The sequence below is a fragment of the Eubalaena glacialis genome, chromosome 14, assembly GCF_028564815.1.
Source record: "Eubalaena glacialis isolate mEubGla1 chromosome 14, mEubGla1.1.hap2.+ XY, whole genome shotgun sequence".
In the NCBI taxonomy this organism is placed as follows: Eukaryota; Metazoa; Chordata; class Mammalia; order Artiodactyla; family Balaenidae; genus Eubalaena; species Eubalaena glacialis.
Genome location: NC_083729.1, coordinates 60,407,458 through 60,434,594, shown reverse-complemented (window position 1 = coordinate 60,434,594; position 27,137 = coordinate 60,407,458). Strand labels below are relative to the sequence as shown.

The 27,137-nt window shown below is 37.7% G+C and overlaps 2 protein-coding genes across 4 annotated transcripts in view; both read right to left on the bottom strand.

Annotated features, from left to right (window-relative positions):
• Window positions 1-8,202, bottom strand: part of GMCL1 (germ cell-less 1, spermatogenesis associated) — a 48,963-nt gene extending 40,761 nt beyond the window's left edge. For both annotated transcript variants that reach the window (XM_061210671.1, XM_061210670.1), the window contains exons 1-3: window positions 7,686-8,202; window positions 2,104-2,227; window positions 193-289 (exon numbers count right to left, since the gene is read on the bottom strand). In XM_061210671.1, the coding sequence (XP_061066654.1) occupies window positions 193-289; window positions 2,104-2,227; window positions 7,686-7,945 (481 nt within the window). In that variant the 5' untranslated portion in view covers window positions 7,946-8,202. The remainder of the gene's footprint in view (window positions 1-192; window positions 290-2,103; window positions 2,228-7,685) is intronic.
• A 3,203-nt stretch (window positions 8,203-11,405) lies between these two features.
• ANXA4 (annexin A4) overlaps window positions 11,406-27,137 on the bottom strand; it is a 74,078-nt gene continuing 58,346 nt past the window's right edge. For both annotated transcript variants that reach the window (XM_061168703.1, XM_061168702.1), the window contains exons 9-13: window positions 26,743-26,836; window positions 23,658-23,753; window positions 22,637-22,695; window positions 21,494-21,616; window positions 11,406-12,518 (exon numbers count right to left, since the gene is read on the bottom strand). In XM_061168703.1, the coding sequence (XP_061024686.1) occupies window positions 12,459-12,518; window positions 21,494-21,616; window positions 22,637-22,695; window positions 23,658-23,753; window positions 26,743-26,836 (432 nt within the window). In that variant the 3' untranslated portion in view covers window positions 11,406-12,458. The remainder of the gene's footprint in view (window positions 12,519-21,493; window positions 21,617-22,636; window positions 22,696-23,657; window positions 23,754-26,742; window positions 26,837-27,137) is intronic.

Here is a 27,137-nt window from a genome sequence, read left to right as displayed (position 1 = left end):
GACTAAATAAAGATACGTAGAACAGAACTGATAAACTATGGAGTAAATTAATATAAAGTTGTCACCTTAGGGTGTTAAATGGAGCTTTTCTCTAGCCAACAAAGTTAGAAGAAAATATTTATTTTCTGTCAAAAGAATAAAAAGTTTATGTTTTTATGATTTTTGCATAATAGTAATCATGGTGGCGGTTACCTTCTATATCAATATTCTGGTCTGGAATCTCCAGTTCAATAATATTCATGCTGGACTCCTTCCATGAACCACTGAACATACTAGAAAAGTAGCCAGACTTAAAAACAAAAACAAAAGACACACTTATGCAGTACTTTCTGTGTCTTCCAAATTATTTTCCCATTTCTAACTCTAAGCAACTATTCTATCAAAACTAATGTATCATATTATTTCAAGAGAAAAAAACCTGCCAGATAGGAGAAAAGAAATTAAGATAAGGACACTATTAGGCTTATCAAAATACTTTAATTATTGAAAACCAAACCAAATTCTCATATTACTATCTGAACTGACTTCTTATGTTACTATTTGAACCAACTAAGCTTTTTACTTAGTTGAAACAATTTCTGAGTATATTACATGAATATGTTTTCCTTTTCAATAGCATTCTAAATTCAAGCTTAGAAATTATATCATATATTTAAGTATCTCTCATAAACATATAACAACACACAACGTGGATACAAAATAATGTACTGAGGAAGAGAGAAGAGAAAACTAAAAGCTGTTGAGTCCTTACTCTATCTCAGTGCCTATAAAGGGTCCAGACCAGTCCCAAGTCAACACTAATAGGATGATCCCCAAGGAATTAGGGAAAATCCAAAGTTTAGTTTTATCCTATAAAAAAATTCCAGAATGAATCTGAATTATTGGAAAGACACCAGAATGGATGAAGTCTTTAGTTACCTTCTAGATAGCACCTCCCATAACTAGAAATACTTTGGAACGGATCAAATACTAACTACTGATTTTTAAAAATTTACTGAGTATGTAGTTTAAGGCACTGTGAATATAGCAGAAAACAAAACAGACGTTTCTGTCCTCAGGGGACTTATAATTTAGCATGTGTCTTGCACTATGATCAATCCAGTTTCTCTTGAGAGGGAAAGCCTTAACAGAGGCATTTTCACCCCTGAATTCACAAAACTGCTTTCCGAGATCAAAAAGAAAGATACGGACCATGTCCTCAAGTTAAGACCAGTATTCTGATATAGTCTCTGGGGTATATACTGCAAGCCAAAGTAAACCTGTTTAAAAAACTTAAATAAAAAACATGATTAAAGTGTAAGAGAAAAAATTCCTTTCAAATGCTTCTACTGAAAAATCTTATACTATACCGTCTTACCAGTAATTACTGTCATATCGTGAAGAGGAAAGGGAAAATATAAGCTCCATAGGATAGAAAGTGAATTGTTCACTGTTCTATTCCCACTGCCTAGACCAATGACTTGAAAACAGATTTGATGAAAGAATAAATGATTAAAATATTTGAGCCATTAGAACAACATTTTCTTTTATTTTGAAAGTCTTGAATCTTTAAAATGGGGTGGCTGATAATAATATTTTCACAGAAATCAAACAGGTATATCAGCTAAGTGACTTAGTCCATATACTTTTTTGGTTTTGGTTTTGGCATTTTCCAGGAGAGAGGGAAAAGTGCCAAGAACTTTCCATTTACATTCAATCTTAACTACAAAGCAACATTTCAGCTGAATTTATCCAACTGAAATAATCATATACAAAATAAACAAATTCAGCAATCCTAACTTAAATGTTGAATGGTTTTTTCCCTTTTTCCCTTTTTGTCAACAGAAGGCACCAAAATAAGTACCTTATTGGAGTAATGAAAAAAAGGCTGGTATGACAATGAAAACTCAAAATCTGTTTTCTAGACCAAACTAAGTTTTCACTAGCAATGTTCACCATATCTCTTACAAAACAAGACTTTTCATCAGATAGGACTTAAACAACAAATGTTCATGCAAAAGATTACTGTGAAATGCAATGAGAAAGAACAAGACTTATAAGAGTGTGAGTTGTTTTAAGTGACTACCTTGGTTACTCAAATATATAGAAAAATAAAATACTTACTTGACATAAATATATTTTGTGTAAGCTCCACTCTTCTCCTAGAGCACAAATCTTAATGTCACTGTTTTCACCATTTAAAAATAATGTTTGATAAATATATTTGGATGTACTCTTCAATTTTTTCCTGTTAAAAGAAATGCAAACGTTACATATATGTAAAACTGAATGTTTTACTGATTTTGCATGTAACTCAAAATACTCCTTTTGCTCAATTTCTATTAAATAGAACCAATTTGTCCACTGTACAAAAAGATAGAGCGATATTATATATTCAAACGTGCTCATGTATGGAAGGGTACCTAAGAAACTAATAATAGTGGTTATCTGTGGGGTACTCTATTCCCAAGAGGGGGAATAGTGGATAGATGGGGGCAGCGTGGAAGGGAGACCTTTCACTATACAGCTTTTTGCAATTTCTGATTTTTGAACTAAGAGAATTACCTATTCAATAAACAAAAGTCAGCATGGTGATTTTTGCGTATTTCCTTATTTAGTAACCAGCTCTATGGATGATGTAATACAGTTGCAATAATACTGCTATGCAACTACAAAATGAAGAACAAGAATAAAAATTTCACCTACACAAGTAATTTTAAAAATAATTTACATTTAATCTGATTTTAGTATCGAACTATTCTTAAACTCCTTAAAATGTCTTTTTCCCCACATTGGACAAATGGTTTGCAACCTTAGACCAAAGGTTTTCAAAATTATGCTCAATGGAGAAGTGTCTTCAGGGCCACCAGGGAGAGCCGAGGTGTGAACTCTGGACATCCCATCTAACTTCAACCAGAGCAGCATCATATATTATATTTGTAAACATCTTGGATTTGTGCATAAGATTTAATTTAAAGGAAGAATTGTTATTTTTGTTTTAAGTTTGACAATCATTGCTCAAGATGGTTCAGTAAGTAAGCAAAGCCCTAGGCAGAGACTGATCAATATCTTTTATATTCCTGGCCAATCCTGATAGCTTTCCTAGTAAAATTTTTAAATCTTTTTAAAAAAATGAAGTAATTGTTTCAGATGGTGTCTTAAATCAGTGTATTGAACACCCCTTCCCAACAGACAGTAAAAAATGCACATGCTTCAGTGCAGACAGACTTGGGTTTGAGTCCCAGCTCTACTACCACAGCTCAGTTACCTTAGATGTGAAAAGAGGATATTACTATCCACTTCATTGGGTTACTGTAAGAAATAAATGAGACAATGCAGTTTCCAGTTCCTGACAGCACTCTCCCCAAATTATATGAAAAGATTAAAAGTACAGAAAGGAATAAACCCACAACAGGAAAAAGGTGAGGGTGGGCTTATCACATGATGAGAGAATTCCATGGATCTGGAAGTTAGAAAATAAACTGGAATGGAAAAGAGCAGTGACAACCACAGCCCAAAAGATATCACGGTCTAGGATGGAGGTTGAAGCCCATCTGCCCTTCAGAACTGTGGGGGTAGGGATGGGGCTGGGAGGATGAGGTCTCAAGAGAAACAGAAGGCAGAAGTGAGGAGTGAGGCAAAAAATGGGGAAACTTGTTCCCCTAATGGCCTCCCCCACTCTCTATGAACACAGAGTACAGATAACTTATACAAACAGATTCCAAGGTTTTTCTAGAAAGAAACAGAACAAATCTATCAGGAAGATCTAAGACTTTGGTGTAGGTGTTGGTGCCCCAGACAAAGGAATCCTCATTCTGGCATTTGAGGAATCTGTAGCCTGTTAGCTCCCAACCTATTCACCTTAAATCATGGTTCCCAAACTGTGTGCCAAAGCACCTGGAGCACCACAGCAAACTCAGGGATGCATGTGGAATATTCCAAAATTAAAGGAAATCACAGCAGCATCTTTCAGATACCATGCAATCTACACTATTAAGTTGTTTGGACCTAACTATGAGATATTTCTTTAGGACCAGAGGTGCCATGAAAAAAATTACTGAGACACTAAGGGCACTGTGAACCAATAAGGCTTGGGAATCTCTGCTCTAAAACAAAGCATGCCCCACCCATATCCAACTTAGTAGTCAGTCTTCCTACTCAAAGGGAAGGCCCAGCAGAAACAGATCTATTTACTCAAAACACACACACACACACACACACACACACCAGTGACTCATTCTGAAGCAGACAACCAAGGATCTCTCAACATGAGGAAAATTAACAGCATTAAAGACTATTTTAAAAAAGAGAAAAATTGGCATCAGAGGAAACATATAATTCAGGGAAAATAGAACTTAAAAAAAAAACCTCTAACACTCTAATTATAACTAGTACATCTAGAGAGTTGAGATTACTACATTTATAAAATAATAGGATGCTAAGCTAAAGTATTACTCAGAACAAGGGGGAAAAAAAAAAGAGATCTTCGGGACCAAAACCACAGTTGCTGAAATTCAAAAAAAAAAAAAGGGAAAGTTAAGGAAATTTCCCAGAACACAAAGGAAAGGAAAGGAAAAAAAGAAAAGAGAAAAGAGGTACAATCCAAGAAATCCAAAATCCAGTTAAGAGGGGTCCAAGAAAGAGAAAACAAAGATAACAGGAGAAAGAGAATTACAGAAGAAAGTTTCCCCAAACTAGTCTCCAGATTGTAAGGATCCACCAACTACCAAGGCCATTAAAAGACCTACAGTTAAGCACCTTCTAGTTAAATTCCAAAATACCAAAGAAAAAATTCCAAAAGTTCCAGAGAGAAAAAAAGTCACCTAAAAAGAAAAGAGAATTAGACCAGCATCACATTTTCTCATCAGTATGGTAGGCTAGAAGACAATGAATTAATACCATCAAAGATATCAAAAGTTATTTTAGATTTCTGCACCCAGTCAAAAGATGACTAAAGTGAGAGACTAAATTTACAACTAGATAAGCACAAATTACCTTCTTTTGCACCTTTCTTAGGAAAATATTTGAGGATGTAGTTCCCTCAAATGAGTTCAGAAACAGAAAGACACAGGCTACAGAAAACAGTGGATCCGATCCTAGAGACAGGGTCAAAGTAAGTCCCAGGATAAGTGTAGACCTAGAGAGCAATGGATGCAGATTGGAACAAGAGCATGGAGGGACCCAGGAGGGAGGTCTTGGGTTTAGAGAAGAAGGACTCCATGCAAGTGTGTTAGGAAAGAGAAAAATCTGAAGATATGATGAAGGAATATTATTATTTTGTCAATGGCGGGGGTGGGAGGGAAGGCAGTCAGAAAGTCTAATAAAATAAAAAAAGCAATACAAAAAAGAGTATTGTTCTAATAAGCTACAAATGAAAATAGGGCCCAACTTGATGGAATGTAAAAAAAAAATTCCATTTAATTATGAGGTTAGAAAATTTCTCCCAAGAGAAAAACAAGGGGTTGTGACATTGGACCCAAGAAGTATGATTTATAATCCTAGCACACTACTTGACTCTGCAGTGAACAATATTTACATAGCTATAACAACAACTAACTGTTTACTAGATTTCAATTTTTAGAGACAACCTATGGACGAAAAACTAAAGATCTGGTTGCAGAACAGTTGAGTTTTAAGTCTTGTTAACGTAAAAGTAAAACATGCACTTGACAGAAGGTATAAGGTAGAAGGTGGGCCTGGAAGCCAAGGCTTTTCATGGAGTAGTTAGTTGAGGTGGAAGTGCACATGAGACAACCTCAGGAAGCATATTAGTGCCAACATACAAGATTTTCTTACACCCTTCATCCATGCTGAGCTGAATAAACTAGGCATCTTGTACTGATACAACACATACTAGACTCTGACATGCATTTTCTAACAAAAATTTGCTTTAGAGGCTTTCCATTCCACTCCACTCATGTAGTTCAGGGGTTGGCAAACTTTTTCTGTAAAGGTCTAGACAGTTAATATTTTCAACTTCGTGGACCAGACAGCCTCCAAGCTAGTTTTGTTGGCACGCCAGCGGGCAGTTTCTCGCTTGCCAGTCTCAGCCTTCCACATCTTAGCAAACTCCTCTACCATCTAGTGGGGCACAACTCCTCCAACATCTGAATCTCAGCTTGGGAAAGGTGGTCCTAGCCCAAATTTGTTCCTTCCTTAGGTATTCTGTCTCAGGCCTAGAAGTAGTGACAGCTTCCTATGCCCTCTATTCCTGTATTTTTAAGAGATCTCTTTACCTTAGTAACTTACCTTTAGTAGTTAATCGCTTGTTACTTCCTAATAATGGTTATATTAAACTTTCCCTGTTCAAATTACTGTGTGATTTCTTTCAAATGGACCCTGACAGATATATTTCTATAGTGACACTGAATGCAAGTGGTCTAAATACTAATTAAAAGACAGAGATTATCCTATTGGATTTTTAAAAAATCAAGACCCCACTACTAAATGCTGTCTACAAGATACTTAAAGACACAGGTTTAATGGGAAAGAGTGCAAAAAGATTTAACATTTAAACACTTATCAAAAGAAAGTGGCAGTGGCTATAGTATCAGGAATGTAAATGTCTTTACATTTGTAAAGATAAGGGGAGCCAATTCATCAAGGAGGCCTAATATTTACTGAGTGCTTCCATACCTGGCACTGTGCATCGCATGCATTCTAATATTTGTCAAGTCCTATAAGGCAAGTATTAGTATCTCCATTTTACATATGAGGAAATAAGGCTATTAAGTGCAAAGTACAGACTAGAACTCAGAATCTGAGCTCTTAAAATACTAATTCTCCAAAAAGGTAACTGAACAGTTTGGAAGTGGGGGTCCATTTTTGTAAATATAAACATTCATACATAAAACTGTATGAAAGGATTTATAAATCAAACTACTAACAGAGATTGTTTATGACACTCTTATTTGACAATAAATATGTAACACGTGAAGCATAAAATTTTAGAATCTTTCAAAGTTTCGTTTAAAAAATTACATCTATGTGACCCACTGATGGCCTTTAAAAAAAGAGGAGCAACCAGATTTTTTATGTGAAAATTTATTCCACTTATAAACTACATTTTAGTTCACAAGTAAATATTCCGTTTTTCACCTCTTCTAAAAAAGGTTAAGCAAGCTGCCTTACATATCCACGGTCAACGACTTCGAATACTAGAGACGTTGAAAGACTCTGTTCCTAGTGAGGAACAAATGTACACACTACTGATAAATTTCACCTGTACAGTGAGAGCTCCTGTTTGTAATCATTTCCCTTCCACTGTGGGACGACAACAGGGGTGCCCACTTCAGAGCCTAAATTTACGTGTCTTGGACCATAGAAGGCAGCCGGATAAAAAACAACTTATTCTACTGCCACCCACTCAGAGAGGACCAAGGTGTATTACGAAGGGCCAGCCGGCCGGCCCTGTCTAAGGTTTAAGGAGGCGCAAGCTCTAGCTTGGCGTTTCTCAGTCTCGTCTTGGGGCTGTAGCACCACCCTGGCGGCGTCTGTGGTTTACAAACCAGAATACCGGGCGTCTCCCCAGGTGCTCCCCATCCGCCCTGCCTCGGACCGGCTCCCAGGTCTACCCCGTCAAGGGCACGTCCGCTCTTCACAGGCTGGGCAGCGCCGCAGCCCCCGAAGCCCCCCGGGCACCGGGCTCATCCCCAGGCCGGGCCGCGGGAGCCGCCCAACAGGTGCGGGCGCGTCCCCCCACGTACCTTCGAGGGGTGTTGAGGAGTCGCTGCTGCTCGTCCCCTTCCTCCTCATCCTCGTCTGTCTCGGAATCGGGGTGACAGTAGCAGAAGGCCCCGCTGCTCCGCTTGCGCTTACGGCTGCCCGGACAGTAACAGAAGCCGTGGGCGGCCGCGTCGCCACCACTCTCCGGCCTCCGGGCCGAGCCCCCAGCCCCAGAACCCGGCTCCTGCTGGGCTCGGGCTCGCCCCGGGTGGCGCAGCACTCGGCTGCTCAGCGAGCCCATGGGTCACGGCTCGCCGAGACTTCAGAGAGCGCACCTCAGGGAGCCCAACGAAAACGGTCTCCCGCCATGGCCCGGCCACCACCGCCGGCCTCCACGTAGCCCGTGTGCCTACACCGCCACCTTCTCACGCGCAGCCCCGACCTTTGCGTTGGACGCTACCGCCTCCATCCTCCGCCACGCCCGCCGCGTCTGGCCGCGCCGCGCGCGCGGACCTCAGGACCTCGCCCCCTGACTTTCGCAATAAAGCGCGGACAGTAGGGCGCATGCGCACGGCGAGCCTCCGGAAGGGGCGGGGGAAGGCGCGTGTACGTCACGGGTGGAGCCTGCGCAGAATGGGATGAGGGCGGGAGCGGGGACGTGCATGTGCAGATTGGCGCTTTCCGCCCTGGGGTCCGCTGGGCCCACCTGCAATCCTGAACTGGGGGCCGGGCTAGCTTTTAGAATTACTTTATACACCCCTTTGTGTTAGCAAGACCGGCAATTCCACCTCGTTTGTTCTTTCTGCGAAGGTTCCTTAAGCTCCAGATGTCTACCGGGCCCTGTGTTAGGCAAGGGGCAAAAAAGACATTGCTGTTTGGGGCCATCTTTGGAGGAGTTCACCATGTGCTAGGGTCACGCCCTGCGTAGGCTTTCCAACAGAGGAGGACCTAGAATGTGGAGCTTTGCTAGGCCCTCGGGTTTCTTAAGCAGCACCTCTCCGCTGCCCTTAACTGATTATGGCAACCGTTCCATGGGCTCTTTTCCTTCCCTCCCAGCGGCAGTGGGATGTCTGAATAGGGTCTGAACCGGGACTGTCAGGTTTTAAAGTGCCTTCTGGAGACCCAAGCAAAATTTACAGGTGTCTGAGCAAAAATTATAGGTGTATGCCTGGAGTTTGCAGCCATTGCTATGGACCCTGGACAGTCAGCTTTCATTCCCTGATTCCCTTCGGCTATTTTTTTTTTTTTTTTAGCATTTTTATTGGAGTGTAATTGTTTTACAACGTTGTGTTAGTTTCTGCTGTGTAACAAAGTGAATCAGCTATATGTATACATATATCCCCATATCCCCTCCCTCTTGCGTCTCCCTCCCACCCTCCCTATCCCACCCCTCTAGGTGGTCACAAAGCACCTAGCTGATCTCCCCGGGTGATGCAGCTGCTTCCCACTAGCTATCTATTTTACTCTTGGTAGTGTATATATGTCAATGCTACTCTCTCACTTGGTCCCAGCTTACCCTTCCCCCCTCCCTGTGTCCTCAAGTCCATTCTCTACATCTGCGTCTTTATTACTGTCCTGCCCCTAGGTTCATCACCCTTCGGCTACTTTCTAAATAAAATGTTTATAATGAAAATATTTATAATGAAATACCATAAATGAAATATTTATAATGAATTACTCAAATAGAGTAATATGATAAATACCTATCACCATAAGTATAACTTAAGTTTTAATAAAAACTTCAATGTATTATACTTGTTTTGATTAATTCTTTTAAGTAGAACAATACAGATAGGCAGAAGCTCCCTCTCCATCTCAGTCTGTTTCTCTCCCTCCACTCTAGTGACCACTATCCTCAGAATGGTGTATATCATTATTCCCATGCACGTCCTTATACGTGTACCCATAGCAATACGTTTTCTTTTGCACGTTTAGACATGTAAATTAAATGGAATCATTCATACCTATCATTTTGCACCTTTCTTCTCTCTCAAAATTATACTTTTGAGACTTATTCAATTAACAAATCTATAGTTAATTTTCACTGCTCTTGTGTGACACCCAAAATTTATCCTTTCCCTCACTGAGGGAGTTAGGTTGTTTCTACTTTACTGCTCTTATAGAGCAGCATTGAACACCATGTGCAAGAGAGTCACCAAATAGATCCCCAGAAGTGAACTTGCTGGGAACTTTTCAACTTTATTATCTGTTGCCAAATTGCTCTCTGAAATGACTGTACCAGTTTATACTCCCATCAGCAGTATATGTAATTTGGGCATCCCAGTGTACTCACTGAGAAGTCTGAACTGAGAGAGGCTGGCTGAGGCAGCTTGGTGGAGGTAGGGGGTAGGGGAGGAGCAGAAAATGATTGCTGCTAGGGGATCAGCCTGCATGCCCAGAATTTGTCAGCACGAAGGATACGCATGGAACAAATGTGGGCCACTATAAGACAGCCAGCACGGAATCATCTTAGATCCTGTCTAAAAGGCCTGGGTGGAAAGACAAACAGACTTCAGCACAAACAGCCTGAATCCCTAGGGGCTGAAAAAGGAGAACTGCATTTGCTTTGCCAAAGGAACTAAAGATGAGTATTTTACTGGTGATGGAGTTGTAAAGGAACTCAGGAGAATGCCAACAAGAATCAGCTTTAAACGTCTGACAGAACTAAAAAACAAAAAACATCTGACAGGGTCACACAGCATTGATCATCTACCACCACAGCACTAACAGGTAAGAACTTTCCTGCTCCCATTTTCTCTCTTCCCTTCTGCTAGGTTGGGGAGGGAAAGGTAGGGTCTAGAAGGAAGACTAGGTGAAGAAAGAAAAGAAGCCCACCATATCACCCTCCCCCAACTCCAGCTTCCTGCTGGCAATGAGCCAGATCTGAATGAGGGGAGAAGCCTCAACTGTAAATGAAGTTTGGAATTTTGACTGAAAACATTAATTGCTGAAATGACACAGTTCTATAGAACTTTAGGTTCTATAGGACTTTTTAAAGCCTAAGAATGACCAGAAAAGTCAAGACCCTATCCTCTATCTGAATTTTCATCTAAAGACAGGAGAACTAGACCCAATGAATAAATGTAAATGGACAGTAGGAGAAAAAAAACAAAGTTGCTTCCTAGTTATATTACAAAGTCATGCTTGTTCAATACAGCAATCATTCCTCCAGGGTGGCTTTAACCTACTCTCTAGAAAGCTTCCCATCAACATATGCAATTTGTTTTAAAATTCTGGCTAAGCCATATATAATTTAAAGATAAAACCCCCCAAAATTTGTAATGCTTCCAAAGCCAAATAACGTTAATTTGGAAATTCCATGCTCTTCTGGGTAGGTATTGAAGCAGCAGTACTATTTCCTATAATTAACTGGAAGTATTCATGTAAATAGCTTTCACCAGTAGTCAAGCACTTGTAACAGGCAAGTAGAAACAAATCCTTATATTTCACCCATCAAAATACAACAAATAACTATAGAATGAACAAAGAAGACAAATATTCTTATTTAATATGAATGTTCTACTTAGAACCAAGAGCATCACTCATTTCCAGAGATAACTTAAATATACTATTTTATATCATTAAGTAGTGTTTGGTATATATGAACATTAGTTTTACAGCAGTAGAGGTACATAAGATTAAATATGTTATTTTTCCTAATGTTGTACTTTCTAATAGAAATTGAGTAACACAAATCCTTCAAAAATATCTCCTTTCAGAGTCCAGGATGAAAAAACTCACAAGCAGAAAAGTCAGTCAGAGAAAGCATATACCTCATTTCAAAGGCACCGTGTTTTATTGAAATTATTTTTCCATGTTGTATACAAACTGAACTTTTAAATTAAATCCAAGTACACCTTTACAGTAATTCTAGAGTTGAAAGGCACAGTGTAAGTATAAATCACTACAAATCAACAAAATTGAAAATGATTTAAAAAATTTGGGGCACAAAAATTTTTCTTTAAGTAAAAGTAAATTCAGAGCACTACACCATCACCAGAATACGCAGTTTGACACAATTCTTTCACATTCATCTTCAAGCTGGATCAGTACCATTATTATTATTTTATTATATTGTTATTATTATTATTAACCATAATATTGTGGAATGTTCAACATTTATGTTTGGTAACCAGACATATATGATCTGTATAACCACACTTAGAACTGAATTCGTTCAGAAGAGTTGGTGAGTTTGGTATACTTTAACCTGGAGAGACTAAGAGATGGTAACATAAGATGTGATGGAGGAAGTCTCTAATGCCAAACTTAGTAAAGATCAACTAACACTTTAGACAAAAACCTAAACAAAGGAGATCTGTGGATGCTTTCAAACTATGACAAGTAAAGTAGCAAATTGGATAGATATTCTTACTAACTAGATGCTCACAATTTCAAATCAAGAAATTACTAGCCACTCTAAAAATAGAATTAGGGAAGAAAAGTGATTTTAGAACAGTCTTCCAGTCTTCCATTTCAACAGTTTTCACCAAAAAGAAAATATGAAATAATTTAATATATTCCAATTTCTGTGAAACACAAACAAGGAAGAAATCTGTTGAAAACATGGAGCACATTCTTATTTCTAATTTAAAATCTCCTTTTAGGTTTTATAAGCTTTGAAAAGCAAATACAGCTTTAAAGCATCATAGTAATTATAGATGAATAATAATACAGTCTATATCTTAGGAGGCATCTGTAGGCATTTTAATTGGAAATAACCATTCTGAGATAATGCTAACAGCAGTGTAGAAAAATGAAGTTAAAAAAAATTCGAAGTGTAGGGAATGCTCCTATCCTTTCTGGATTTTATTTTAATCATCTCCTCCACAGAGAATGAGCAGTACCTTCCTGTAGTCTCCAGATGTATCACCCTGGGGACAAGGAAAGCAGAGTTACAGTCAGATAAATGGGATTTAAAATAGAATACACAGCTCAAAGTCATCTAGGTTAACTTTTTCAGTCTTGCCGGGATCTTTCTTAGAGAGGTTTTTTTTTTTTTTTAAATGACATTTGTTATTTTTTATTATAAAAAGAACGCCTGTTCAATGTAGAAAATAGACATAAAAGAATATAAAAACATCATCTATAATTCTAACATCTAGAGATTACTCTGCCTAACATTTTTGTTTTTGCATATCCTTCCAGACCTTTTTCTATGGATATAGATTCCTACGTGATGGGATTGTAGTATTCTTCCATATTCTACTTTTTTATTTACTATAGCCTATTTCCCTATTTTAATTTATTAAATACTCTTCCACAACATCATTCCTTAATGGTTACAGAGTATTCCATTGTACATAGGTAAAATAATTTATTTGATCACCCCCCATTGGATATTTATGTTTTTTCCAATTTTTCACTATTATAAACACTGCTGCAATAAACATACTATAAATTTTTGTGCATTTTTTAAATGATGTATTCAGGATAAATTTTCATAAAATGGGAATTACCAGATTAATGATCATGTATTTTCTTTTAGTATGGGTTGCAAAATAGCCTTCCAGAAAGGTGCTATAATTTTTACATAGAATTTTTCATGGCCTAAATAATAGATCAATTTTTGCTAGTGTTTCATGGGCACTAGAAAAGATGGGATGGGATTCAAAGTTTAATGTATATCTATTAAAATCAATCTTAATACACCCTTGTTTATACCTTGTCTCATTGATCTGCCAAAAGAGAAGGATGTGTTAAAGTCTATCTAGCATAGTATTTCCATCAATGTCTTCTTTTGGAGCCTCAAGTTTCTTTATATATTTGAATGCAATACTATTTGGCAACTAAAGTTTTATGGTAATTTAATCTTTGCTGTAAATTGTTGCTTTTATCAATATAAAGTGATCTATTACTTTGTCCCATTTAATACTTTTTCCCCTTAAATTCTTCTTTTTACTTATAGTATAATCCCTGCTTTCTTTTTGTCAAATGTTCTTTTCCCTGGCCTTTTTTTTTTTAAAGCTTCTTACATATCACTGTATTTCAGCTGTTCCTTATAAACAGCATGGAGTAGGATTTTATATTTTTACCTAACCTGAGAGTTTATTTATTATTATAACTTACATTTTTAATCTTACTTCTGTCTTTTTTCTATTATTTACATATTTTCTATTTCTATTCTGTTTCTTTTGACAATTTTTATTGAATGGGCAATGTATTCTTTATTTTTAATTTTTTCCAGTGTTGTGTGAGTGTGTGTATACACATATTAACATATTTATATATATACAAACATATAATGTAAATGTATTTATTGTGCTGTTTCCCCTAGTCAATCAATATTTTTTACCCCATCATTTTAGTGTCTGTATAGTATTCCACTGTATAGATTTTCCATAATTTGAGTCATCCCCTATTGGTTAATAAAAATTAAAATAATGTGTAATAAACTTTGTAACCACTAAGCAAGAACTTCCTAGTCCCCTTATCCTCCAGCCCCTGGTAACCTCTAATCTACCTTCTGTCTCTATGAATTTACCTAGTCTAAATATTTCATGTAAGTAGAATCATATACAGTATTTGTCCTTTTGTGTCTGGTTTATGTCACTTAGAATGTTTCCAAAGTTCATCCATGTATCAGAAACTTCATTCACATTATGTATGTATGTATCACATTTTGTTTATCCATTCACCTGTTCATGGACCCTTAGGTTGTTTCCACCTTTTGGCTATTATAAATAATGTTTACATTGGTGTACAAATACGTGTTTAAGTCCCCGTTTTCATTTCTTTTGAGTATATACCTGGGAGTGGAATTGCGGGGTAATATGGTAATTCTATGTTTAACTTTTTGAGGAAGCGCCAAACTGTTTTCCACAACGGCTGCACCATTTTACATTCACACCAGCAATACACAAGGTTCTAATTTCTCCACATCCTCACCTACATTTGTTATTGTCCATTTTAAAAAAAATTATAGCCATCTTAGTAGGTACAAAGTGGTATTTCACTGTGGTTTTGATAATGACGTTGAGCATCTTTTCACGTGCTTATTGCCCATTTGTATATCTCCCTTGGAGAAATGAAGATATTCAAATCCTTTGTCATTTTTTAATTGGGTTGTTTGTCTTTTTGTTATTGAGTTGTAGGAGTTCTTTATATATTCTGGATAGTAAACCCTTATTAGATATAATTTGTAAATATTTTCTCCCATTCTGTGGATTAGAGCATTTTTACCTTATTATTTTGCCTAAAGATATTCTTAAATATCTAATAACTAAGTAAGAGGTACAGTTTATTTTTTAAACATTTATTGGCAAGTTGCCTCCCCAGAAAGTTAGACTAGTTTACAGTGCTTCCATAAGAGACGGTGAGATTTCCCCAAGCCTTTCTCAATGCTGGTTATCACCTCTTTAAACTTTGTTAAGGTATTAGGTGAAAAATGATGATTTGTTTTTATTTGCAATCCATTATATATTAGTGAGATTAAACATTGTACATATTTATTGTCCCTTTGTGTCTCATCTTTCATGAAGCTCATGTTTTCTTTCTGTCCAGTTTTCCTTTTGGATTTTTCTCCTTGTTCTTAGTAATTTGTACAAGCTCCTCATATAGGGATATTAACCCTACATTATAAGTATATGTTACAAATATATTTTCCCATAGCTTCATTTATGGTCATCCTTGTATCTTAAAGTTGTTTTGCTTACAGCTAGCTATATTTCGGCTCTGCAAAAAAAAGTGACCTCACAGACTGTACAGAAATAGAAACAAGTTCCTAAATGCCTTGTAGACATAGTCATAAACTCTGCAGCTCAAATCACCTAGTAGTTAAACCTCTCCAAGCTATGAGTAGGATCAGAATATTTAATTCACAGATCAAATCCTGATTTGACATTTACTGTGCTGGCAACCCAGCTTCTAGGAAAATGGGTTTGGCTTCATATTTCTGAGGCCCTTCTGGCTTCCTCAAGAAGCAAAGTCCCAGTAATGAGGGGTTTTGAGAGATGTGAATCATTTCTCATCACTCCCATGCCATGTTAGGACTCCTAGAAGTCTGGTGCCAGGTAAAGAATAGCAATCCAGGCTGACTGTCATGTTTTCCCATATTTTCAGCAGACCTCAGCTGGCCCTGGATGGGGTTCTGGATGACTGATTCAGTTGCTTCTCTTTTATTGTAAGCAGGTAGAAATGGAAATTGTGCTCTTAAAACCATTCATTAAAATATAATCTTTATTGAAAGGCGGAGGGTGGCTGTGTCTCACCGTGAGGACAAGGACACTGGCAGCAGAAGTTCTGGGAAGTACTCCTTGGCGTGAGCCCTCCCAGCGTCCGCCATTACCCCCACCAAAGAGCCCAGGTAGGCTCCAGTGTTGGGTTGCCTCAGGCCAAACAACCAACAGGGAGGGAACCCAGCCCCACCCATCAGCAGACAAGCGGATTGAAGTTTTACTGAGCTCTGCCACCAGAGCAACACCCAGCTCTACCCACCACCAGTCCTTCCCATCAGGAAACTTGCACAAACCTCTTAGATAGCCTCATCCACCAGAGGGCAGACAGCAGAAGCAAGAACTACAATCCTGCAGCCTGTGGAACAAATACCACATTCACAGAAAGAGAGACAAGATGAAAAGGCAGAGGGCTATGTACCAGATGAAGGAACAAGATAAAACCCCAGAAAAACAACTAAATGAAGTGGAGATAGGCAGCCTTCCAGAAAAAGAATTCAGAATAATGATAGTGAAGATGATCCAGGACCTTGGAAAAAGAATGGAGGCAAAGATCGAGAAGATGCAAGAAATGTTTAACAGAGATCTAGAAGAATTAAAGAACAAACAAACAGAGATGAACAATACAATAACCGAAATGAAAAATACACTAGAAGGACTCAATAGCAGAATAACTGAGGCAGAAGAACGGATAAGTGACCTGGAAAACAGAATGGCGGAATTCACTGCTGCAGAACAGAATAAAGAAAAAAGAGTGAAAAGAAATGAAGACAACCTAAGAGACCTCTGGGACAACATTAAAGGCAACAACATTCGCATTATAGGGGTCCCAGAAGGAGTAGAGAGAGAGAAAGGACCAGAGAAAATATTTGAAGAGAGTATAGTTGAAAACTTCCCTAACATGGGAAAGGAAATAGCCACCCAAGTCCAGGAAGCACAGCGAGTCCCATACAGGATAAACCTAAGGAGAAACACACCAAGACACATAGTAATCAAATTGGCAAAAATTAAAGACAAAGAAAAATTATTGAAAGCAGCAAGGGAAAAACGACAAATAACATACAAGGGAACTCCCATAAGGTTAAGAGCTGATTTCTCAGCAGAAACCCTACAAGCCAGAAGGGAGTGGCATGATATACTTAAAGTGATGAAAGGGAAGAAACTACAACCAAGATTACTCTACCCAGCAAGGGTCTCATTCAGATTCGATGGAAAAATCAAAAGGTTTACAGACAAGCAAAAGCTAAGAGAATTCAGCACCACCAAACCAGCTCTACAACAAATGCTAAAGGAACTTGTCTAAGTGGGAAACACAAGAGAAGAAAAGGACCTACAAAAACAAACCCAAAACAGTTAAGAAAATGGTCATAGGAACATACATATCGATAATTACCTTAAACGTGAATGGATTCAATGCTCCAACCAAAAGACACAGGCTTGCTGAATGGATACAAAAACAAGACCCGTCTATATGCTGTCTACAAGAGACCCACTTCAGACCTAGGGACACATACAGACTGAAAGTGAGGGGATGGGAAAAGGTATTCCATGCAAATGGAAATCAAAAGAAAGCTGGAGTAGCTATACTCATATCAGATAAAATAGACTTTAAAATAAAGAATGTTACAAGAGACAAGGAAGGACACTACATAATGATCAAGGGATCAATCCAAGAAGAAGATATAACAATTATAAATATATATGCACCCAACATAGGAGCACCTCAATACATAAGGCAACTGCTAACAGCTATAAAAGAGGAACTTGACAGTAACACAATAATAGTGGGGGACTTTAACACCTCACTTACACCAATGGACAGATCATCCAAAATGAAAATAAATGAGGAAACAGAAGCTTTAAATGACACAATAGACCAGATAGATTTAATTGATATTTATAGGACATTCCATCCAAAAACAACAGATTACACTTTCTTCTCAAGTGCGCATGGAACATTCTCCAGGATAGATCACATCTTGGGTCACAAATCAAGCCTCAGTAAATTTAAGAAAATTGAAATCATATCAAGCATCTTTTCTGACCACAACGCTATGAGATTAGAAATGAATTACAGGGAAAAAAACGTAAAAAACACAAACACATGGAGGCTAAACAATACGTTACTAAATAACCAAGAAATCACTGAAGAAATCAAAAAATACCTAGAGACAAATGACAATGAAAACATGACGATCCAAAACCTATGGGATGCAGCAAAAGCAGTTCTAAGAGGGAAGTTTATAGCTATACAAGCCTACCTCAAGAAACAAGAAAAATCTCAAATACACAATCTAACTTTACACCTAAAGGAACTAGAGAAAGAAGAACAAACAAAACCCAAAGTTAGCAGAAGGAAAGAAGTCATAAAGATCAGAGCAGAAATAAATGAAATAGAAACAAAGAAAACAATAGCAAAGATCTATAAAACTAAAAGCTGGTTCTTTGAGAAGATAAACAAAATTGATAAACCATTAGCCAGACTCATCAATAAAAAGAGGGAGAGGACTCAAAGCAATAAACTTAGAAATGAAAAAGAAGTTACAACAGACACTGCAGAAATACAAAGCATCCTAAGAGACTACTATGAGCAACTCTATGCCAATAAAATGGACAACCTGGAAGAAATGGACAAATTCTTAGAAAGGTATATCCTTCCAAGACTGAACCAGGAAGAAACAGAAAACATGAACAGACCAATCACATGTAATGAAGTTGAAACTGTGATTAAAAATCTTCCAACAAACAGAAGTCCAGGACCAGATGGCTTCACAGGTGAATTCTATCAAACATTTAGAGAAGAGCTAACACCCATCCTTCTCAAACTCTTCCAAAAAATTGCAGAAGAAGGAACACTCCCAAACTCATTCTATGTGGCCACTATCACCCTGATACCAAAACCAGACAAAGATACTACAAAAAAAGAAAATTACAGACCAATATCACTGATGAATATAGATGCAAAACTCCTGAACAAAATACTAGCAAACAGAATCCAACAACACATTAAAAGGATCATACACCATGATCAAGTGGGATTTAGCCCAAGGATGCAAGGATTCTTCAATATATGCACATCAATCAATGTGATACACCATATTAACAAACTGAAGAATAAAAACCATATGATCGTCTCAATAGATGCAGAAAAAGCTTTTGACAAAATTCACCACCCATTTATGATAAAAACTCTCCAGAAAGTGGGCACAGAGGGACCCTACCTCAACATAATAAAGGCCATATACGACAAACCCACAGCAAACATCATTCTCAATGGTGAAAAACTGAAAGCATTTCCTCTAAGATCAGGAACGAGACAAGGATGTCCACTCTCCCCGCTATTATTCAACATAGTTTTGGAAGTCCTAGCCACAGCAATCAGAGAACAGAAAGAAATAAAAGGAAAACAAATTGGAAAAGAAGAAGTAAAACAGTCACTGTTTGCAGATGACATGATACTATACATAGAGAATCCTAAAGATGCCACCAGAAAACTACTAGAGCTAATCAATGAACTTGGTAAAGTTGCAGGATACAATATTAATGCACAGAACTCTCTTGCATTCCTATACACTAATGCTGAAAAATATGAAAGAGAAATTAAGGAAATACTCCCATTTACCATTACAAAAAGAATAAAATACCTAGGAATAAACCTACCTAGGGAGACAAAAGACCTGTATGCAGAAAACTATAAGACACTGATGAAAGAAATTAAAGATGATACCAACAGATGGAGAGATATACCATGTTCTTGGATTGGAAGAATCAATATTGTGAAAATGACTATACTACCCAAAGCAATCTACAGATTCAATGCAATCCCTATCAAATTACCAATGGCATTTTTTACAGAACTAGAACTAAAAATCTTAAAATTTGTATGGGGACACAAAAGACCCCAAATAGCCATAGCAGTCTTGGGGGAAAAAAACAGCTGGAGGAATCAGACTCCCTGACTTCAGACTATACTACAAACCTACAGTAATCAAGACAATATGGTACTGGCACAAAAACAGAAACATAGATCAATGGAACAAGATAGAAAGCCCAGAGATAAACCCACACACCTATTCAACTAATCTATGACAAAGCAGGCAAGGATATACAATGGAGAAAAGACAGTCTCTTCAATAAGTGGTGCTGGGAAAACTGGACAGCTACATGTAAAAGAATGAAATTAGAACATTCCCTAACACCATACACAAAAATAAACTCAAAATGGATTAGAGACCTAAATGTAAGACCGGACACTATAAAACTCTTAAAGGAAAAGATAGGAAGAACACTCTTTGACATAAATCACAGCAAGATCTTTTTTGATCCACCTCCTAGAGTAATGGAAATAAAAACAAAAATAAACAAATGGGACCAAATGAAACTTCAAAGCTTTTGCACAGCAAAGGAAACCATAAACAAGACGAAAAGACAACCCTCAAAATGGGAGAAAATATTTGCAAACGAATCAATGGACAAAGGATTAATCTCCAAAATATATAAACAGCTCATGCAGCTCAATATTAAAAAAACAAACAACCCAATCCAAAAATGGGCAGAAGACCTAAATAGACATTTCTCCAAAGAAGACATACAGATGGCCAAGAAGTACATGAAAAGCTGCTCAATATCACTAATTATTAGAGAAATGCAAATCAAAACTACAATGAGGTATCACCTCACACCAGTCAGAATGGGCATCATCAGAAAATCTACAAACAACAAATGCTGGAGAGGGTGTGGAGAAAAGGGAACCCTCTTGCACTGTTGGTGGGAATGTACATTGATACAGCCACTACGGAGAACAGTATGGAGGTTCCTTAAAAAACTAAAAATAGAATTACCATATGACACAGCAATCCCACTACTGGGCACATACCCAAAGAAAACCATAATTCAAAAAGACACATGCACCCCAATGTTCATTGCAGCGCTATTTACAATAGCCAGGTCATGGAAGGAACCTAAGTGCCCATCGACAGATGAATGGATAAAGAAGATGTGGTACATATATACAAGGCAATATTACTCAGCCATAAAAAGGAACGAAATTGGGTCATTTGTAGAGACGTGGATGGATCTAGAGACTGTCATACAGAGTGAAGTAAGTCAGAATGAGAAAAACAAATATCGTATATTAACGCATATATGTGGAACCTAGAAATACGGTACAGATGAACCGGTTTGCAAGGCAGAAACTGAGACACAGATGTAGAGAACAAATGTATGGACACCAAGGGGGAAAGCAGCGGGGGGGTGGGGGTGGTGGTGGGATGAATTGGGAGATTGGGAGTGATATGTATACACTGATGTGTATAAAATTGATGACTAATAAGAACCGCTGTATAAAAAAATAAATTAAATAAAATTCAAAAATTAAAAAAAAAATATGGAAACTCCAAAAAATATATATATATATATAAAATCTTTCTTTGTCTGGGGTCAACATGAAATAATTAACTCTATTTAGAAGGCAAACATTTCCAGCTTCTAACCAGGCAGAGATTTAAACATCTGTGGGAAAGGAGAGAGACTGGAAATATCTGAATTAGAGTACCATCCTTAACTGGAACGATGTCTGCCAAGGAGAGGATAAGAAGTGTCTAAATACCTAGGTCAGAACCCCCTCCTTTCATCAGCACTTTCCTCTGGGCCAAGGCAAGGCTGCTGTGACCTACCTTGATGAAGGAGTACAGAGACTTTCCATAGAGCCTCTTGAAGTTTGCCCGGATGTCCAACATGTCAATCTCCACTCGAGAAACCATCACTCTGATAAGGGTGTTGTCATCAGTGCCCAAGCCCTAAGGAAGAAACAAGATCCCTGCATACAAAGCTGAGCTAGTTTTCAGACAGTGCTCTTTGTTAGTCTATCAAGGCAGACTATGTATCAGTCTCCCGATGACATCCCTTGTACTATAACCTTAGAGGCCTGTGGAATCTTGCTCCTCACCACGGAGCTCAAGGGTTTCCCCAACTTATCTTTTCAACACTCAGTGTTCTGACCAGAGGAGATGGCTCTCTGCCCTTCTAGAGACATACCCTGTGTTCTCCAGCCCTCCTGCCTCACATACGGTAATCCACCCACCATGTCATCCTTCCCTTCCCAGCTTTACCATCCTTCCTACCATGTAAAACCCTCTGATGTAAAACTTCCTTTAAGGTCCTGCTCAAATATACCAATTTCTTTATATGTCCTTTTCTGATCCTCACCCCCAAACAAATATTTTTTTTAAACACCCTTTCCTCTGTGTTCCTATAATATTTGGATCCTCAACTACCGTCTTACATTCTATTTTGTTCTTACTGGTGTTTTGCACACAGCTGCCTTCCTCTCAGAGCTAGTTCTTTGAGACCAGGGACTGCAGTTTGATCTCTCTTGCCCCTCCCATGGTTCTCAGCAAGGGTGCTTGCACAGAGTCCAACGCATGGTTAGGAGCTAGGAATCTGAAGTTGGACTGCCAATGTTTGCATCCCTGCTCCATTCCTTTCCTCACTGAGGACCCTGGGCAAATTGCCTATCCTCTTTATGCCTCAGTTTTCTCATCTGTAAAATGGAAGCTGATAACAGTACCTGCCCCACAGAGCTGTTGTGGGGATAAAATTATACATATAAAGTATTAGGAACAGTGATCACACATTATAAGTACTCAATAAATATTACGTAGCATTATTATTTGCAACCACTCAGTGAAGTATTTGAAGAATTGAACTGAATAGCTCAAGCTGATTTTGGCTAATTTGCATGGGGGATATAAGTAAGCATATGAAGGTGGACACAAGACCCTCAGAGCCATTTAGATGCTAACAATGAGGCCATTTACCTTCATAGATTTATAAAGCCTTTCAGCAAAATATGCAGATTTGTTCCTCATGCACTTTACTGTCAAGAGATAAAAAGAGAAATGAAAAGATTACTGATAAAATCTGCAAGAAAAAAGTGACAGTTGTTCCCATTGTTTCTACAAGGTATGAAGTAGTATCTTTTGATTGCTTTGTCGGAAAAATTTAGCCAAACAGTGTTTTATGAGCATAGGCTATGCTAAAAGCATTTTCATAGATGGAAAGTACCCTCAATTTATTGTCAAGTTCCTAGACAAATAATTAATAAAGGCCATTAAAGCAAAAGGCAGCATAAAATTTCAAAAAGATTATTGCTATCTGTACCATATGAAACAGTTATTAGTTCTAACCATTCACAGACTTGCAAGATGCAGCTAGTGTAGGATTAACCTTTCCATGTACTAAGATATAAAGGCACAGAGGATATAAAATAGATAAAGCAACATGGTACAATAACAATCAGGTTGTATATAATATTTCTCGCTTAAAATTATGGATCACACGGGACTTCCCTGGTGGCACAGTGGTTAAGAATCCACCTGCCAATGCAGGGGACACGGGTTCAAGCCCTGGTCCAGGAAGATCCCACATGCCGCAGAGCAACTAAGCCCGTGCACCACAACTACTGAGCCTGTGCTCTACAGCCCGCAAGCCACAACTACTGAGCCCGCATTCCACAATTACTGAAGCCCACGCACCTAGAGCCCATGCTCTGCAACAAGAGAAGCCACCTCAATGAGAAGCCCACGCACTGCAACGAAGAGTAGCCCCTGCTCGACGCAAGTAGAGAAAGCCCACGCACAGCAACGAAGACCCAGTGCAACCAAAAATAAATAAATTAACTAATTTAAAAAAAAAATTCTGGATCACACGTCATGAGTGATTTAAACAATTTTTTTTACCCCTGAAAAAAAATTTCTACAACCCATGACAACAAATTGATAATAAGGAGGAAAGTCTATAAATATTTGTTTCTCCACTCCCCACCCCCTACCAGCTTACCTATGGCCAGCAGAGCTTCTTCGAAGCTACCAGATGTTTCAGATTTAATACTCTGTTCAATATCCTTCTGTGATATCCTTTTGTATTCATCGAACACTACAAACAATAACAAAATGAAATTATAAATAATAAAAAAAGAATAGAGGAAACTAAACTGTATGGAGAGAATGAGCATCTTTTAACTAGACTATACTATTATTCTTTGGCATATTTCAAGAGGAAACTAATTAGCAATGTGGGTGAGAACCAAGATGCATATGGCAAGTGGAATGGAACAGAGGAGAGGAGGAAGGAATATTGTGAATCTTGGAGGACATCAGGCAAGTCATTTCCCTTATGTGGGACCGTGTTTTCACCACATAAAGCAGAGATAACCTCTGGAGAGATCTGCTTTCTTTTCTCATTGTTTCCTTAATAAGCTCACGATCACCTGCATGTTCATCTTCCTTTCAGCACATCAAAACTAGAGCAATTCCTGTTTACAAGAGCCAAGACATGGAAACGACCTAAATGTCCATTGACAGGTGAATGGATAAAGAAGATGTGGTGTGTGTGTATATATACACACACACACACAATGGAATATTACTCAGCCACAAAAAAGAATGAAATAATGCCATTTGCAGCAACATGGATGGACCTAGAGATTATCATACTAAGTGAAGTAAGTCAGACACAGAATGACAAATTTTACATGATATCACTTATATGTGAAATCTAAAAAATGATAGAAATGAACTTACACAACAGATACAGACTCAAAGACATAGAAAATAAACTTATGGTTACCAAAGGGGAAAGGTGGGGGAGGGAAAAATTAGGAGTTTGGGATTAGCAGATACAAACTATTATATATAAGATAGATAAACAACAAGGTCCTACTCTATAACACAGGGAACTATATTCAATATCTTGTAATAACCTATAATGGAAAAGAACCTGAAAAAGAATATATATATGTGTATACATATATACATATACATATAACTGAATCACTTTGCTGTACACCAGAAACAAACACAACATTGTTAATCAACTATATGTCAATTAAAAAAAAAACTAGAGCGATTCAACCTTTTCAAAACTTAGTCACATTTGGTAACAGTTGCTTGCATCTTTTAATAGACTTTAACATAATTAAAATTTCTCCCCTTTTTTACCAAGTATTTTTGAATATTATGAACATATTTTTCTCTCTTGCTGCCTCCTTCTGGAGCCTTCTTAGAGTGGATATCTGCTTTGTTTATCTTCTTAACACTGCCTTCTTTGGGATGCTACTCCACCCCCATCAGAGTGAGTCTCACAGGGCTGTCAATCCAGGAACACCCCTACCCCCCAACATACATGATAAGCTCTAACAAATAAGTGACCAGTTCATCCAACCAGGGCCAATCAGTCTTACTCTCCTGGGAATTTTTTAACTGAGCAGATATCATGAGGATGGCCAAAAGCACTGAGTCATCTTTAACTTCAGGGAACATGAGAATCACCTGGGAAACCTGTTAAACTCCTTGCGTGTCACTCTCAGAAATCCTAAGTTAGCCAGTCTGAAGTTGGGGTCCAAGAATCAGCATTTTTAACGGAGACCAGATTTTAGGAAACTCTGCCTTAGAAATCAATCCATGACTCCCTTCTACTGAGATCCCCAGAACTGCCTTGATTTCTAGTCTTTCTAGAGCTGTTCAGCTCTCCCTTCGATTCAATGGACCTCTAGTATTTTCCATTTTCCCTCTTGTCCCCTTCTATATTATTTTCTCTTTTCCTATGTAATTATTCAGTGCATATTGCTTGGAATTAAAAAATCTAATTGACACATTTTCTAAGACTCAGTGTTCTCCACTGTAAAATGCGGAAAATAATGGCTGCTTCATTGGGATACTGCAACGAACAATGCTTATAATATGCTTAGCACTGCACCTAGAAGATAATTAACAAAATCTTAGTTATTATGAATCCTCACTATTATTGTTGGTTGGTAAGAAAATTATCGTGTTTTCTTTATTCAAATAATGCTTAAAAGATTTTCTTCCAGTGGCTTACAAGCAAATGTTTTATAACTGCCCAACTATTGACTTATGCGTGGAAGCGAAAATTGTTACAAATATATTTGCATTAAATCGGCTTCTGAGGACCTGCAGTTCTTGGAAAATAACACCAGGGAGAGATTTGCCTTACTAGTAATCAGGCAAGGGAAGGCAAAAAAAATAAGGATCTGAGTCAGAAGTTGGTGCATCTGATGACTGCCCATGACATTTATTAACTGGAGTAATCACCTACTGTCACTGTGGAATATTTGAAATAATTGCAACTTCCAAATGTGTTGTAATTTTCAATTTTTTTCATGTTTTCAATTTAGCAAACTCATTCTTCTCAAATTTCCCACAAGTTTTGTAAATTGTGAGTGATTATAAGGGCATGATGAGTTTATAAAATTAGGATATAGCATAAAGACCTCAAAAGCTTATATAAAAGATGAAATATTTTATTAAACGTTTATTGCTGTTTGCAAGAAGAAAATAAACCTGACAATAAATATTCTACAATTGTATAGTACCTTTTTCCCAAAGAAGTTAAAATCACATTACAAAGACTAGCATTATCAGAAGCAAATTAGAAACTTTACACATAGGAAATAAAATCTGAAATCATCCACTATTCATCTTATGCAACATACCCCCTAAAAAAATCACTTCTATTAGCTTTTACAACTTGGATGTTAAATAGGAATAAATGTCAACCAACATTTCTATTTTATTGCTTGCTGATGTACTAAAGATTTTGTCTTATGTAACTAAATTTAAATGGAGCTGCTTTAGAAAAAGGACTGACTATGGAGGTCAGTTTCCTACAAACAGGAATTCCAAACTTCTATGAATATATCTGCTAATTATTCATAATTAATCTTTCAGCAATTGGCCCTCACACACATTGTTGCACCCATAAATTTCCAAGGTAAGACATCTAAGACAGTTCAGTAAAATTAGATCTTTGTACCAAGTAAAGGGAAAAAGGTTATCAATTACAGGTAATATAGTTTTCACTATCTTTCAAATAGTTTCTTTAGACAATGAGGCAAGTGCCTTACCATGCAACAGATGATTTTGATTCCGGGAACAGAGAACAGTTAGAAATTTCACCTCATCTGTCCCCCATTTCTTCTCTCCAGCCTCATACAGGTCCTGAAGCCAAACAAAGCACAAGTTTAAAACACAATGGAGAAAGTGCCAGGACATATGTAAATATTTCCAGAAATTCAAAGAGCAGAGTTAGCTTAGTTTTATTTTGTTGATGATGGCGGTGGAAGTGGTGTTGGCAGTGAGTGGAAATGACTCAGGATTTTTCCTTAGGTATAAAATTAATGGGACTCTGTAATATCTCCCTGAGAGTCAGGGCAGACACCAGCAGCTCCCTACATGCACACTACATGTTTCTGTCTTAAGACCTGAAAGGAATGCCCTAGACTTGGGCTGTCCTATACAG